Below are 15,740 nucleotides of genomic sequence, written 5' to 3'. Positions count from 1 at the left end.
TAAAACTCTACAGAAGCAAGTTTTTCAGCAAATTTGTTTGGTCAAAATTAGATTTTCGAAGAGGAAGAAAAACAAATGAGCCTGGAAAATAAATTACCGATTCCTTAGCATTAAACATTTAGCTTTATAAAATAATTTACGACAAGGAAAACAACCGTTGCAAATGAAGTTATTCAACTTTTAACCGAGAAAATTTCATGCTTTCATTTTTTCTTCAAACGAGTTTGAAAATAAAAATAGTTCTGTCGGTATCGAGGATCTAACGAGGCTTGAATTCGATACAACAACGCTTTCGCTAGATTAACTTATTTTCTCACTAAAGTAATTTGTTCAAAATAATTTGCCCATCATAATTCTGTCTTTGGCGCTCTATACTTTTATCGAATTAGAATTTAAAGAATTTCGTAAATCTTCCAGTAATTTTTTTAGATGTTGAATTTCCGTATCTTTTGCTTTGAGGGCAGAACGGAGAGAATCTAATGTCTAAAGAAGAAAAAAAAAACACAAAAATAGAAATTTTTGTAAACAATTCCAAAAGAAATAAATTGAAGTGCTTTAACGAAAAAGAAATTGTTGAAGAAAATGAACGCGTATTGATCTGTAAAAAAGTGCTATTTTAATGAGGTGAATCCAGTACCTCTTCTTGATCGCAGAATAAAGTGGAATTTAAAACATCATAAGCTGGTGGTCGTTTATCAGGAATAGATGATGTCATCTGAAGAATTAGATTTGACTAGAAAAAAAACATCAATTATTGAGAAAAGATGAAATAAAAGATAAACATCTGTAGAGTATTGAAAAACACATCACAGAATTTAGTTTACCTCTTCGTTCCAAAGAGTATTCACTTCGCCACATGTATTTTGATGAAGCAACCCATTTATTAGATGAACCCTCTCCATTTCAGTGTTAAAAGGATGAAATAACTCGAAGAATATTATGCCGACACTAAAGATGTCTACCTGAAAAAAAGATGTCTACCTGTCTAAAGATGTCTACCCGAAAAAAATTCTCCTGGTTATGATTATTTAGAGTTATGTTATTGAGTTATGCAACACGCAAAAGAATGTAACTGCTGACAGAGGAAGTAAAAAAATTTAAAGAACTACGCAGTCATAAAGGAAACCTTATTTGTGTAGATGGAAGACGTCTTTTGTTCTGGAGCAGCATATATGGTTGTTCCAACATCTGTTGTGTGTAATTCTGAGAATGTAGAAAACTGAGGGTTGGAGGAACGTGTCATACTTCTATCAGACTCTAACATTTTATAAAAAAAAATATTTTGAATTTTTTATTTAATATAATGACAATATTAAGAAAATGCTCTACATAACAACTATTACCGAAGAAAGTATTGCTAGAAGTTTTCGATTTTTCATTACGGGCAGTTCGAGCAAGACCAAAATCTCCTATCTTGATACACATGGCATCTTTTTGCGTTTCATTGATAAATATATTTGCTGGCTATAAATAAAAAATAAAAGTTGTAAGAAAGATAATCATAGTTCCTGTGTAAACGTTTCATCCCTCTCCTCGTTAAGTTCGTACTTCTCGTTTATATAAGATAACAACTTGTAACAATAGAAAACAATGTAAAAAGTTGAATATTAATGCCAACTTTTAAATCTCGATGCAGAAGACCTTTAGAATGAATGTATTGCAGTGCACGGAGTATTTGCTTTAAAATGTTTAGGTTTGTGTTTCTATCAACACCTACAGAAGTAGAGAAATGAAAGGTAACACATTGATAGATGAAACACTTAGCATACTGAGAAAAAGATTTATTTCCAACTATAACCAAAAGTAAACCTTTTACAGATTTAAGCTTTTCATTCCTCCGTTTTATCCACGATTTTAAAGTCAACTGACAAAGCTCCATTTGAATAAAAAGAGTCATCATCAATTTCTAAAAAAAAAAAAAAAAAAAAAAAAAATACATTTCAACATTTTATAACCATTCCTTTTTGCTCTTACGTTCGTCAACACATTCTATTAAAGAACTAATAAAATTAAGTTTCTGAAAAAGTTAGTGATATAGAAAAATTGTTGTGAAGCAAGAGCGGTGCTGTGACAGAGTAATATAGTGATGCCGGAGCAATCAGGTTTCGCATGAAGCAAAGAAGGTTCAGTCCGAGATTTTTAAAAGCTGTACAAATTACAAATACGATGAATACCGTAGCTCTTTTACATCTGTGAAAATCATCGCCATTGCCTTTGCAAATATCCACATCATAACTTTTGGAAATATTACCATGAGATTTTCTACTGTTATTTTGAGACTTTTTTGGTGTGACACAACCGGAAATAGATAGCTGCTCGTTGGAAACGTTTATTTCTTTTTTTCCAAACAACTGGCTTGAAAGGCTAACACAAAAACATTTACGTGATGAAAGAACAACTTAATTATAAATCCCACAATATAAGATGACGGTTATCTAAATAAGCGTTACTCATTTACTGTATTCCTACAACAATTTTAGAAGAATGTTTTCTACTGAAATCAATGTACATAGCGGAAAAAAATATTTTAATAAAAACCTGTTTTTTGGGTTAACTCTCTTTCTGCCTAACAACAAAGACAAAAGAATAATAACAACTAAGACAAAAGAATCATAATAAAAAAGACAAAAGAATAATAACAACTAAAACAAAAGAATAAAAAAAAGTTTTTAAAAATATTGATGAATTTAGATGAGAATATGAACGAAAAATTTCAAAAATGGTGATTTGGCCTACTTAAAATATAGCAAACTTTTATGCTTTGAAGAAAATCAGCTAAAACAAAAAATATTGCATCAATAAACATTTGTTAACATAATTGATGTTTTATAATAAACTGATGCAATACCTACTTCCTCAAATAGCAATTTAGAAATCAAAATAACGCAGGCATAGAACTTTCAACATAATGTAGGTATAGAAAATTTCTGTTCTGCAGTTTGCTAATTCTTGTTTAAACATTGAATTAAAGTTATTGAAATAAAAAAAAGGGCATAAAAATTGTTCAAATATAACAAAAAAAAAATAAAATAATAAAAATAAAAATTTAATGGTTGGGTAATTATTCTCAGTGCGATTTCTTTTAAACTCAGCATTAGAAAAAGTAGAACCAATCCAATAAATATAGCTTTTCAACTTTAAGATCTTCAGTGCTTCATAAAGCACCTTTCATGGGTTTGAAACTATTTTAAAAAATACAGTATTCAAAGATTTACAATTTTATTTTAGTCACCTTTGAGAAAGGTGACTAATACAAAATTGTAAATCTTTGAATATGGAGTATTGAGCAAAAAAAACAACTCCACTATGAAATGTGCTTCAAAATTTTAAAAAGGACTTTAAATGGTAAGGTACAGACTTTTTTTAGGTTTAAAATCAAAAATTCTTTAACTGAATACGAAGATTCACTAGCATTTTTTTTATGACACTTTTTAACTTTACCTGCTTGCTGAACTTCATCATGACCATATTCTAACCACGATGAATGATAGCGCACTATATTAGGATGATCTAAGTCAGAGAAAATACGCACCTCCCTTAGTGTCTAGAAGCAAAACAGTTAAAAGGTGAAAAAAATTGGAACAAAATATTGAAATAACAAAAAAATTTCACTAAAACAAAAAAAGATTTATTTGGTTCAAAAATTCAAATCATCAAACTAATATCTTTACACTTGTTGACTCACATTTTTTGAAGCTATACCTTTAAACAATCTTGAGGCTGAGTATCAATAAAAATAATCTTTTTAATTGCATAGAACTTTTGATCAAGAAGATTTTTAGCTTTAACAACTTTCCCAAAACCCCCTCTGCCTAACAAATCACTTTCCCAAAATGTTTCTTTATACCATGACTGCAGGGTTAATGATATATTATTTCTAAAAGTATTACACAAATTTAACAATGTAAAGCTAAATAGCGGAACAAATAAATTGCCTTAAAGGAAATTACTTTAGTACTATATGAAATTAAAACTTACTTAGCAGACATATGCCACAATCTTTCAGGTAGCATATTTGGAATACCATCCATCTAAAAACATTTTTTATAAATATAACATTATAAGATGGCCATTAAATATGAAAGATTTCCAATAAAATATTCAAAGATTTATAAATTTTTTTTGAGAACATTGTTTTGTTGTTGAGGTTCTATAAAATGTTATATAGAATCAAACATTACCACATGGAATTAAAAGTGAACAAATATTGAAAATGCACCTTTATTGTGCTAACTGCACTCTTCATTAACTCAGAGAAAGCAGCATTGTACTTTTTTCTGACAGCTTGTAAGTCATCTAGATATGACAAGTTTGGTATCAGCTAAACGAAAAAAAATTAAAAAAAAGATCAGGTTTGTAATCATTTTTAACACTTTAAGTGACCTATTTCTGATAAACAACCATAAATAACTATTTTCTTATAAACAACTATTTTTCTTATTATATAACCATAACATTAATTTTCTTATAAATAACCATAACATTAATTTAATGAAAAAAATTTTAATGACATTAAAGTAATTAACCATGATCATAAACCATGTATAAATGTGTAATAATATAATAAATGTATAGTAATATAATAAATGATAAAAATATTACCTTCATCTTAGATAAATGGTCACAAACAACTGTAAATCAATAAAAATATTTTTTTATATAAATTAAATTTTTTTTTGTAATACTATTTTAATTGTCTTCATTGTATTTAAGAAATATAAACTTACACTTAAACAACTGTCTACTTGATTTTTCATTCACACTATAAAATTTGCAAATATGCTCAAGTAAGGAGACAAGCATTAAGTGATTGGCTGGTTGATAATCAATAGAAGATGCAACTAAGTCAATCTTTGAAGATGAAGAGCTTGAATGAGATAAGAAATCATCTAGTAAAAATATAAAAAATTAAATTATTAGTAGGCACTTTATAATTCTGTTATAAACTTACCAAAAATTACTAATGTTGTAGGAAAACCTTTAAGTAAGATAAAAATATTGTAATTCAAAAACACTTTTCAAAACTGGTGAACATTCAAACATAAAAACTGTTCAACTTTCAATGTCCACTGATGAATGCTCAAAAATACAAACCATGAAAATCATCATATCTTTCAAAACCAATTGATGAATGTTTAGAAAGAGAGTTTGTATATTTAAAGCTCATCTTTTTTTGTTGACCTTTTCAATTCAAAATCATCTAAAATAATCTCTAAGAAAATAATCTCTCAGAAAATAATCTCTCTACAAAAAAAAAAGTCAGAAATTGAAGTAATCTTTACTTATTTAACATTGAAGAGTTTTAAAAATACTCTTGAAAAACAGTTTTAACAATAATATTTGATCTTCTAGTATCTTCAACAATCAAAGCTAATGCTGTCTTTTATTATAATCTAATTATCTTATATGCTGCTGTTGTAATGAGAATTTCAATGTAATATAATTTAAATTAAATATTCCCAGCTTTGTTTAAAGTTAGACATTCTTTAATAAATTAATTTCAACATTTTTTTTGTAGAAACATCAAGATAAACAATTATTCAATATAGTTAGCTATAAAAAATTTATAAAAAAATAAGTTAAACATGTAAAAAAATGACTTCAAATATGTATATAAAAAATCAAAACCTTGAGGTTTGTAACGCAACTTTAACGTCATTGTTTGATTTTTAAAAAACCTCTAAAAAATTTAAATATGGACAAAGAATTGTTTATAAGTTAAACTTAAAATATTTGATCAGTTTTTTGACTTTTTTTTACTTAAATTTTTCATTAGTTTATTTAATGTTGAGTTATTTACAAAAGTTAAATCTTTTTACTACAATTTATAAAAATAATAAGAAATGATAAAATAATTTGTTACATGTTTCTGTAAACTATTACTTGAACACTTACAGTTTCAAAAAACATCAAATGGCACATTTTTAAAAAAAATTTAAGGGGTTGAAATTATGAAAAACAAAAGAATGTTACTATTAAAATGATTTTTGAAAAAAAATCTCTAAGAAAACAAACTTAAAATGTCTGTAAATAATATGTCTGACTTAAAATGTCTGTAAATAATGTCTGATTGAAGTAACTTTTTTTTAAATGTTATTACTGATTCAGAAAGCTTAGAAATAACTTGTTCTAAATATATGAATAACTTGAGTTGTTTTTTTTTAAATCAAGTTGCCTGGTTTTTTCGTGGAGGGTCATATTATTGATTCAACCAATCAAACAAGATCGTTGCTAAAATAGCTTTAATAAATAATTTTTAAAACATTTTATGCATACATTCATTTTATGCTTCATTTCAAATGTTATGTCACATTTATTTATTTTAAATGTCACAAATTTTATGCTTACATTCATTTTATGCTTCATTTCAAATGTTATGTCACATTTTATATTAGTAACTTTAAAAAAGTTTTAAAATAGCACTACATTCTTTATTTTCAAAGCAAATGGAGCATATTTTGAAAAAAACAAAATTATGAGAAAAAAATATATATAAAAAGAAATTATGACCTTAATAAAGTTAATGCAAAATAAATTTGAAAAAATTATCTAAAAAAAAAAGAAAAAAAGAAAAAAATTTAAATAAAACTTAGAAAAAAAAATTTCTCAACTATAACATTTTTGTATACACAATCTTTCTTCAGGCATAAGATCGGGATGCCAAAAATCAACTAATAATACAATTCTACTTGCTTGTTCATTATTTGAAGTGTATTGCACAGAATGTACTAAACTGTCATCAAATAAAACAGCTCTACCTTGTTTCCATTCCACTTTTTTTCCAGCTACAATAAGTTCACATTTATCACCTGGTTCCAGTTCTGGAACAGTTAATGCTATATGACAACGAAGTCTAATGTTTGTAGGACCTGTATGCTCAGGAATGACTGTATTTGGATGAACAACCGAAAAGAAGACATAACCAAACAAACAATTGTCAATAATATTATTGCACTTTTTTAATATGGAAACAGTCTCTGTACAAAGATTTGTAATTTTTAAGTTCTGAACACCTTGATTAAATAAATAAAGTCTGGACCATTTGCATGTGTCATGTTTTTCCAAGAAAAGCTTATCTTCTAATAAATAATAATCTTGCAAAAAAAATTTTGCACTTTCCTCTAACTTTTTTATATCAGATTTATAAGACTCTGGTAGATCTTTAATGTTCCAAACACTATGTGATTTCAATTTTTCAATATACAGAACAAATTTTGATGCTGAGGATGGAGAAAGAACAGCAGTTTTTATTCTTTCTAGTTTTTTATCAAAAAAAAAATTTTGTTGAAAAGTATTTTGCGCTTGTTTAGCAACAACTATATTTCTATTACATCTTAAGCAGTCAGATGATTCACATAGTTCAGTTTCATTTCTTTTACATTCTTTTCTGAAGCTGTAAAATCTCCAAATGAAAGCCATGAAAACACTTGGGAATATAATCATCAGAATACCAGAAAGAAAAGGTTCAAACATGGTAGGAGTTTTAAAGTTTGAGGAATGATAATATAATACACTATCAAAACTATTTTACAGAAATATAAACATTAAAATTTCAAAAAACTTTCATTTTTTCTAGAATGAACTTTGTCTTCAGTATCTTTTTGTTTAGACAAAAAAAGTTGAAATATTTTTTTATATTTTAAAGCCTCTTGAAGATTTTAACCAAAAAAAACATATAACTACTTCTTTCAACTTAATTTAAGTTTAAAATATTTACAACTCATTTTATAAATATTCAATTAATTTACAAAACAAGATAAATCATTAAAATAAGCAAAAATAATTGCATGAAGTAAAATTATAAAACATTTTTCAGAGAGCTTAATTTTTTTACCTAGGAATATTGAGTACTTAACATTTAACACGACAGCTTTATAAATAAAGAACACACAAAAAATGTCTTTCTCTATTAAACTAATTTTATGGTATTTGAAATTAAAGACATAAAAATTAACAATAGATAAACTGATTATCATTCCATCAACCATGCATTAACTATTACGTTCATTTATACCAGGGTTTTGAATAACAATTAGCATGTACTCTTTCTCTAAAATAAAAGATATTGAAATTCAATGCTCAGTTTCAGAAGGATTGAGTAAAAACAATTGTTTAATCAATCATTAAAAAATTTGCTATACTATGATTAATTTTTAAAAAAAGGAAAAATTTTTAATTTGATTTTAGAAAGTTTTTAGAAAAAAATTAGAAAAAAAGGTTCTGGAGAACAAAAACCCTATTGGAAGCACATTAGGAGAGCAAATCCTAACTTAAACTTTGTATTTCTACTCCCCTAAATAGCAAATTAAAAATAAACAGTGAACAATGAAAACAATATATAAACATATGAAGCACAACATCAACAAAAAGGCTACCTGGAGCTACCATTATTTCATGCTTTTTAGATCTGATTCGCAAGAAAGTCAAGTCATTCTAAAACAAGCAATTAATGAAAACAGGACTAAGGTAATTTATTTTTTATAGTATCAACAGAAAGTTTACATTAAATCTTAATTTACAAGTAGGTAATTCTATTTATGTAACCACTGGGGTAACTCTATTTATGTTTGAACTTTTTGTGCAGCAGTATAAAGTTAAAGATTATGTAAGTTGACTTAATTTGGAAGAAAAATGTATTTCTTACTTGAGGGTCTATGTCACGCACAGTACTTCTTGCTTTGGCAGTCAGTTGATGGATAAGTCCTGCATATTGAACTGTAGTGGAATTGTCCAAAGTTGTTCTGATAGGAATACCTGAAAATAATTTTGTAAAAAATGTAAAACTTTTATTCGATAAAAGTTTTACATTCTTTATTACTTGGCAGTATTTAAATCTAAGATGTTAAGTTTCAATTCATGCAATTACAGCTGTTTTTTAGTTTGTTTTTTTTTTAATTTTTGGTGCTGCATTACTTGCCAAGCATTAAAAGAAATTTTCTCAAACTTAATGAGACTTTCTAACATTTAAAGTAAATTTATTTGAAGACCAAGTAATTTTATGATAATTAAGTCTTTAAGTAAACAAATATTAAATCTGGAAACATGAAATTAAAAATATTTTTTTAAGCACTTTTAAGTAATACAGCACCAAAATTATTTAAAACACAGTTAAAAATGTTTTTAAAAATATTAAAAATACATGTATTAAAACTTAATGATGTTAGTTTAAATGCTGCAATAAACTACTGCAGTTAAATTAAATCCAAATAAAAAAATATTTACCTTCTTGATTAACAACAATAATACCAATAACTCCTTTATGACTTCCAATCCTCTTCAAAGTTTCTTCAATTTCAGACTAGACAGAAGAAAAAAATTTAATCTTGGTATCTTTATGTTTTTCTTACTTCATTTTTGAAATTTCATATTTTTAAATTATATCTTTCACATCAGTAGAAAATTTTCAAAAAAAAGATGAACTCTAACAATGTTAAATTGAATCTCCACCGATAAACTGCTTTTACCAAATAATTTTGAAATTTACTTATTCATGACAAGTGATACAAATACTTTAACTCATTAATAGAGAAAAACTGATGCTTTAAACGCAAGCATGATTATGCAGTAGAGAAATCAATTTTTAAAACTTTTTTAAAAGTTTAGAGACACTGTAAACTGTAAATCAATTTGTGGAATATTGCTTTTCATTGACAAGAACACTTTTAAAACAACTTTTACCCTTCCCTGCCTGCCCCGATAAAGAAACTTTTTAATATTTCTATTAAACTATATATATATATATATATATATATATATATATATATATATATATATATATATATATATATATATATATATATATATATATATATATATATATATATATAGGTGTGCGAAACTCAAAGTTTCCAGTTCGAGTTTATTTAATAATCAAACTCAAATCGAATATGTTTAGTTAATCGAATATAATTTGAATTTCGAACCAAAAGTTCGATATTTAAAAAGTTGCTGTAAAATAGTGTTAAAATGCTTAAAAAAAGTCACTGTAAAATAATATTAAAATGCTTCAAAATGGAGGACGAGAGAGTAGGGAGCATTATTTGGAATTTTTTGATAGGCGTAAAATTAATGATACTATTTTGGATTTTGTAAAATTGGAAAATGCAGTCAAAAAATATCTTGTCTTACTTCATCTACAACTGGCTTATTTACTCACCTGAGAAGCTATCATAAGAAGGAATCAGCAGAGGGTGATAAAAAGGCACAAGAAGCAAAAAGAATGAAAAAGGAAGAAAATAAACCTGGAAAACAACTGTCAATTAGTGTCACAGATCTGTGGGCTAAAAAAACACCATGGAAGTCTGATTACGAAAAAGTTAAAGAAATAACACGAGGTATTGGGCGCATATTGGCTTCCAATTACCTGTGGTACGATTTGATTGAAGGACAAGGTTTTCAGGCACTTATGAATTTAATGTACACTTTCACTAGTTTGTTTAATAATTTTAAACTCGAGCTCGAACTTGATCAAATTTTTGTTATTTCAATCGCACGCGATCAAAGATATAAAACCTAATCTCGCACAGCTCTATATATAAAAATATATATATACATTTTATAAAAATATATATATACATTTTATAAAAATATATATATACAATTTATAAAAATATATATATACATTTTATAAAAATATATATATATAAACAGTGGGGTGCAAAAAAAAAGCCACACTAACATTTTTTCTTGACTTTAAGTATAAAATGTATAATCAAGCAAAACAAAAAAAATTGGATGTGGCAGTGAAAAGTTCAGGAAAGAAGAGGTATGTTTATATATACACTAATAATTATATAACAAAAATACACTAATAATTATATAACAAAAATCTTTAAAAATACAGAATAATATGGGCGCATTTAATATTTCAGAAAACAACTAACTAATATAGGAATTGGAATAATTATTGAAGCTGTTGACCAAGGAGAGTCTTTTAGAAGAATTGGAAAGCGTTTTAATTGGCAAAACTCTGCTATTAGCAGATTGGTGAAGAAATATAAACGAACTGGTAAAACTGAAAGGTCTATTGGATCAGGGAGAAAACCTAAAACTTCAAATAAGGAAGATCGCTACATTCTTAACTTTGTCAAAAAAGATCGTAAAATCACATGTAGTGAGATAAAACTAGATTTGAACCTTACTAATATCTCAAAGTGGACAATATCTCGTCAAATAAAAGCATCAGGTGAATTTTTTTCTGAAAACCAAATAAAAAAATCATTTGTTAGTGAAATCAATCACAAAAAAAGATTAAAGCCGTGCATTGAGCACAAAGGTTGGACATGTCAACAATGGGCTAAAGTTATTTGGAGCAACGAATCTCCTTTCATCTTTTTTGAAAAGCACCATGGACCAGCATTTGTATCACAAAATCTTAGTTAATCAACTTTGACTAAGTATAAAAGGACTTTTTCCTAATGTTGACTACGTCTTTCATCAGGATAACGATCCCAAACATACAGCACCGTTGAATAAAAGATATCTAGAATCTAAATTAATACCATTTATGTTTTGGCCAGCACAGTCACCTGATTAAATTCAATAGAAAACCTAAGGTCTATGCCGGATAAAAAATTGAAAGATCGTAGGATAACAAATGAAGATGAACTGTTCCAAATTCTTCTTGTTGGTTGGAAAGCATTGCCAAATGACTTATTAAAAAGACTTGTAGATAGTATGTCTTCTAGATGCGTAGAAGTCATAAAAAGTAAAGGCAATTAAGTACTGATACAGCTAAAACTTGAAAAATACTTCATAAATCCTAATCTTTTTATTATATGTAATATACAATAATATCAAAAGCATTAAATCAAAATTGTCTTATATTACTTTTATTATATGAGTTTAAGGCAGCTTTTATTGCTTTTTTTTATTAAAAAAATGAGTGTGGCATTTTTTTTTGCACCCCACTGTATATATATATATATATATATATATATATATATATATATATATATATATATATATATATATATATATATATATATATATATATATACTATTATTGTTATTATATAAACTAAATATTTAGCTTGGTTTATATTACATTACTTAAAGTTTTAGTGAAAAAGTGAAACTTTAAGTAATGTAATATAAACCAAGCTAATTATTTAGTTTATATAATAACAATAATAGTATATTCGCTCTACTTATTCTACACTGTATTGAGCACTCTTACTGGAAATATTAACATAATTTCTACAATACTATATATATATATATATATATATATATATATATATATATATATATATACATTTTATAAAAATATATTAATATATATATATACATTTTATAAATAAATATATATATATATATATATATATATATATATATATATATATATATATATATATACATTTTATAAAAATATATTAATATATATATACATTTTATAAAAATATATTAATATATATATACATTTTGTAAAAATATATTAATATATATATACATTTTATAAATATATATATATATATATATATATATATATATATATATATATATATATATATATATATATATATATATATATATATATATTTATAAAATGTATATATATATTTTATAAAAAAATATATATATATACATTTTATAAAAATATATGTATGTATATATATACATTTTATAAATATACATATATATATACATTTTATAAAAATATATATATAGTTAATAAAAGCATATCTTACAAAATCACTTGAAAAATAATTTCAATTTTAATTAGTTTATTATTTTATTGAATGGTTCTCAACTGATGGAGGTTGAATATCAGTTTTGGCATGATAAAGCTGATACACACACATAAATAATTTATATATTTATGTCTTGGCATAATTAAGCTTACTATATATATACATATATATATATATATATATATATATATATATATATATATATATATATATATATATATATATATATATATATATATATATATATATATATATATATATATATATATATAATATTTTCAAATTAAAAAGAGAGAGAAATGAAGTTCAATTTAATTAAATATAATTCTAATACAAAAATAACTATGAAAGAAAGAAAACATATTTTTAAAAATAGTAATAAAACTTAAACAAAAATAAAGTTGTTATTTAATATTACTTTTTTTACATAACCATTTAGAAAAATGGTTGAAAGTGTTGCTGTCATTATGTTTTAAAAGCACAACATTTTAATTCATTTTAAAAATATTATAAATTTTGTGTTGTATTTTTTTATAAAATATAATATAAATATAAAAAAATAATTATAATAAAAAAATTGATAAAACTATCAATTTTTTTCAAAATCACAAAAAAGCCTCAGCTGTTCCTAAATAATTAAGAAAAATTTTCATTATCTGTATATTTGATCAGAATCTCTAATTTACTTTATTTTTTAGTTAAATGTTTAATCTTTTTTATTTCAAAAAATTTTTGAAAAAAAAATTGATTTTTATTTTCATCATTAATTGACACATAAATGCTGGAAAAAAAAACAAAAAAAATGATTTCAAAAAAATCAAACAAAACAGTTAATGGATACTTTAATTACTATCTTTAATGATTAATTAGAATATATTAAACTCTACTTTTGACTTTAAATAAATGTAATATAGTCTTAAAATTCAATAAAGTGGAAACAAAAAACACACTTAAACTAAAGAAGTCTATGGTAACAACTTTATACTATTATGAACTCTCAAAACTTCTTTTAAAAAGTATTAAATTTTAGAATGATTTATTATAAATTTGTAATTTTCTAAATTAAATTACATGTTAAATTACATATTAAATTACATTAAAATTAAATTACATCTATATTTAGTTTATTAAAGAAGTTTAAATTAAGTTAAGTTTTGGAGTATGCCATGTTTTTAAAGGAATTTTTCAAACTAAAAACTGTTTAAAATTCATATAAAAAGAATTTAAAATTTTTAAAATAGAACTTAAATCATGTTTTTCAGTGTGAAACCCAGTGCACTCTTAGTAATGATAATATACTTAAGTAGGAAGAGGTGACTGAGAGTAATATACTACTTTACAAAGTATTTACAAAATTATAAGCCAATATTCCTTTACCTGACGAGTTTTATTATCCTACTTTAAAATGACTAAGTTAAATCTGAATATCTGAGCTAAATAATAAGAAATATTCGAAGGGAATAAAAATAATTTACCATTATATCTAGTTAAACTACTCTTGTACTGTATGGACCCGTCTCCAGTCACAACCTTGTTTTGTGCTTTTGATTGATAACTTATAAAATGTTCGACCGGTTTAATTTTTCCGTACTGTTTCTTATGCCAAACTCTTGATCGATAAAGAAAATATGGTTGAGACGGTGTTGCGTTAAAAAAGTTAGTCGTTAAAAAAGTTTATTAAATGTGAAATCTGCGCATGCGCAAAATAATTACAACTTTTTTAACGCCTTACGGTGTTAAAAAAGTTTGCCCGTTAAAAAAGTATTCAAAATGGTACCGTCAACCGGGGTAACTTTGGTCGCCGGGGTGACTTTGTTGACCGGGGTCAATTGTTGATTTTTTTTTAAATTCCTAAAATTTAACAAAGATAACATGTTTTAATTTTGTTAGAGATACCAACAATATATATCGACTATTATATCAACAAATTTGGTATATCAACAGTTTTTGTGAATATAGCACAGTTACTTCGTAGACTACATTGAGTTTATTTTGGCATGTTTTGACACTTCTGATACATTTATTGAACCATTTGAATTCTTAGCCGGTGAAAATGCCGAGGAAATATAAGGAAAGACTAGTCGAAAGTTCGGAATATACGCTTCCCATTTGCTTTAACCGCTGGACGTTGCTGTTTTCCGTCCGCTAAAAATAGAAACGCGCATCAAAGAATCAATACCAAAAAATAAGTTCCTCGGTCTTCTTGCTCTACTGCAACGTCAATTGAAAAGCGATAATTTGAGATCTGACTTCAAGGCTAGTGGAATATTTCCCTTCGATAAAGAAATGGTCATGAAGCGTTTGTCACAGGTTAACAAAGACATTGGAGGAGGTACCGGTAGTATTGTTAAGGAAGCATTCAATGAAGATATAGAAGGTCTATTAGTGAAAGATTGTGGACAGGATGGGAAAACAAATCGCACCAGAGGGAAAAAGATCACACCTGGCAAAGCGATAACACCGCAAGATCTGGTGAATAACACAACTCCTACCACATCAAAGAATAACAATAACACCAAGAATAACAGTAACACCAAGAATAACAAGAAAAGGGCAAGAGTTGAACAAGTGTCATCATCCTCAGATGACGATAATGACCTACTAGAAAATGACTGTTAATGACTTTTGCACAATAACAGGGAGCTAGTTGCAAAATATTTTGTCCATTTAAATGTTCTTTTCATGTTTCTCTAAGTGTTTAAGGGCTGATGATTTTTTAAAACTCCAAAAAGTGACCAATGTTACCCCATAGCAGGGGTATTATTGATCAAACATGATAAAAACCTGGGGTAACATTGGTCACTTTTCGGCGTTTAAAAATAAATATTTGTAATAAAAAAATTAAAAAAATAAATATAGAGGCCTATAGTGTTATACCACAAGAGAAAACTGTAAAAAGTTAATAAGATTCAGAGATGTTTAAGAAAAACTGCCAAAACTGACCAAAGTTACCCTGGCTAATGATACTCTTTAATTTGTGCAACCCTCAAATCCACAACAGAATATGCTTTGATATTTTGATTAAGGCATTGGGAAGCATTCTTTTTT

The 15,740-nt window shown here is 25.7% G+C and overlaps 3 protein-coding genes across 4 annotated transcripts; all 3 read right to left on the bottom strand.

Moving 5' to 3' along the window:
- Positions 1–89: 89 nt before the first annotated feature.
- Positions 90–5,391, bottom strand: LOC145192964 (eukaryotic translation initiation factor 2-alpha kinase 1-like). Of its 2 annotated transcripts, none has more exons than XR_016447564.1 (16): positions 5,095–5,391; positions 4,728–4,889; positions 4,603–4,631; positions 4,220–4,321; positions 3,979–4,031; positions 3,703–3,877; positions 3,442–3,544; positions 2,539–2,566; positions 2,175–2,364; positions 1,817–1,906; positions 1,619–1,713; positions 1,344–1,464; positions 1,127–1,257; positions 825–962; positions 638–733; positions 90–483 (listed from the first exon to the last, which is right to left on the bottom strand). XR_016447564.1 is itself a non-coding variant. In XM_090072735.1 (16 exons), the coding sequence occupies exons 1-16, from the start codon at positions 5,165–5,167 to the stop codon at positions 370–372; spliced, it is 1,707 nt and encodes a 568-aa protein (XP_089928861.1). In that variant the 5' UTR covers positions 5,168–5,391; the 3' UTR covers positions 90–369. The 2 variants fall into 2 exon arrangements, 1 of the variants encoding a protein (XP_089928861.1); XM_090072735.1 differs by having other exon boundaries at positions 1,810–1,906.
- A 1,200-nt stretch (positions 5,392–6,591) lies between these two features.
- On the bottom strand, positions 6,592–7,473 carry LOC149878453 (aspartate beta-hydroxylase domain-containing protein 2-like). The gene has a single exon (XM_090072732.1). The coding sequence runs from the start codon at positions 7,471–7,473 to the stop codon at positions 6,607–6,609; it is 867 nt and encodes a 288-aa protein (XP_089928858.1). The 3' UTR covers positions 6,592–6,606.
- LOC149878452 (dynein light chain roadblock-type 2) lies at positions 6,619–14,300 on the bottom strand. Its single transcript, XM_090072733.1, has 5 exons — positions 14,168–14,300; positions 9,223–9,298; positions 8,645–8,754; positions 8,376–8,433; positions 6,619–8,050 (listed from the first exon to the last, which is right to left on the bottom strand). Exons 1-5 carry the CDS (start codon positions 14,168–14,170, stop codon positions 7,992–7,994), a joined length of 306 nt encoding a protein of 101 aa, XP_089928859.1. The 5' UTR covers positions 14,171–14,300; the 3' UTR covers positions 6,619–7,991.
- Positions 14,301–15,740: the final 1,440 nt, after the last annotated feature.

The sequence above is a fragment of the Hydra viridissima genome, unplaced genomic scaffold, assembly GCF_058129835.1.
Source record: "Hydra viridissima isolate aposymbiotic clone 2 unplaced genomic scaffold, HvirCarnegie_v1 scaffold_15, whole genome shotgun sequence".
NCBI classification, from domain to species: domain Eukaryota; kingdom Metazoa; phylum Cnidaria; class Hydrozoa; order Anthoathecata; family Hydridae; genus Hydra; species Hydra viridissima.
This window is presented reverse-complemented; position numbering and strand designations above follow the sequence as displayed.

What these genes read in the sequence shown, in the direction of transcription:
- LOC149878453 (XM_090072732.1), bottom strand. Translation starts at nt 7,473, where the DNA reads ATGTTTGAACCTTTTCTTTCTGGTATTCTGATGATTATATTCCCAAGT.
- LOC145192964 (XM_090072735.1), bottom strand. Translation starts at nt 5,167, where the DNA reads ATGAGCTTTAAATATACAAACTCTCTTTCTAAACATTCATCAATTGGT. An exon ending in GTGCAGTTAGCACAATAAAG is followed by an intron (nt 4,032 to 4,219) that starts GTGCATTTTCAA and finishes AAATGTTTTTAG; the next exon opens with ATGGATGGTATTCCAAATAT. An exon ending in AGCCTCAAGATTGTTTAAAG is followed by an intron (nt 3,545 to 3,702) that starts GTATAGCTTCAA and finishes TTTTGCTTCTAG; the next exon opens with ACACTAAGGGAGGTGCGTAT.
- LOC149878452 (XM_090072733.1), bottom strand. An exon ending in TATTGTTGTTAATCAAGAAG is followed by an intron (nt 8,755 to 9,222) that starts GTAAATATTTTT and finishes AATTATTTTCAG; the next exon opens with GTATTCCTATCAGAACAACT. An exon ending in TGCGTGACATAGACCCTCAA is followed by an intron (nt 8,434 to 8,644) that starts GTAAGAAATACA and finishes TGCTTGTTTTAG; the next exon opens with AATGACTTGACTTTCTTGCG.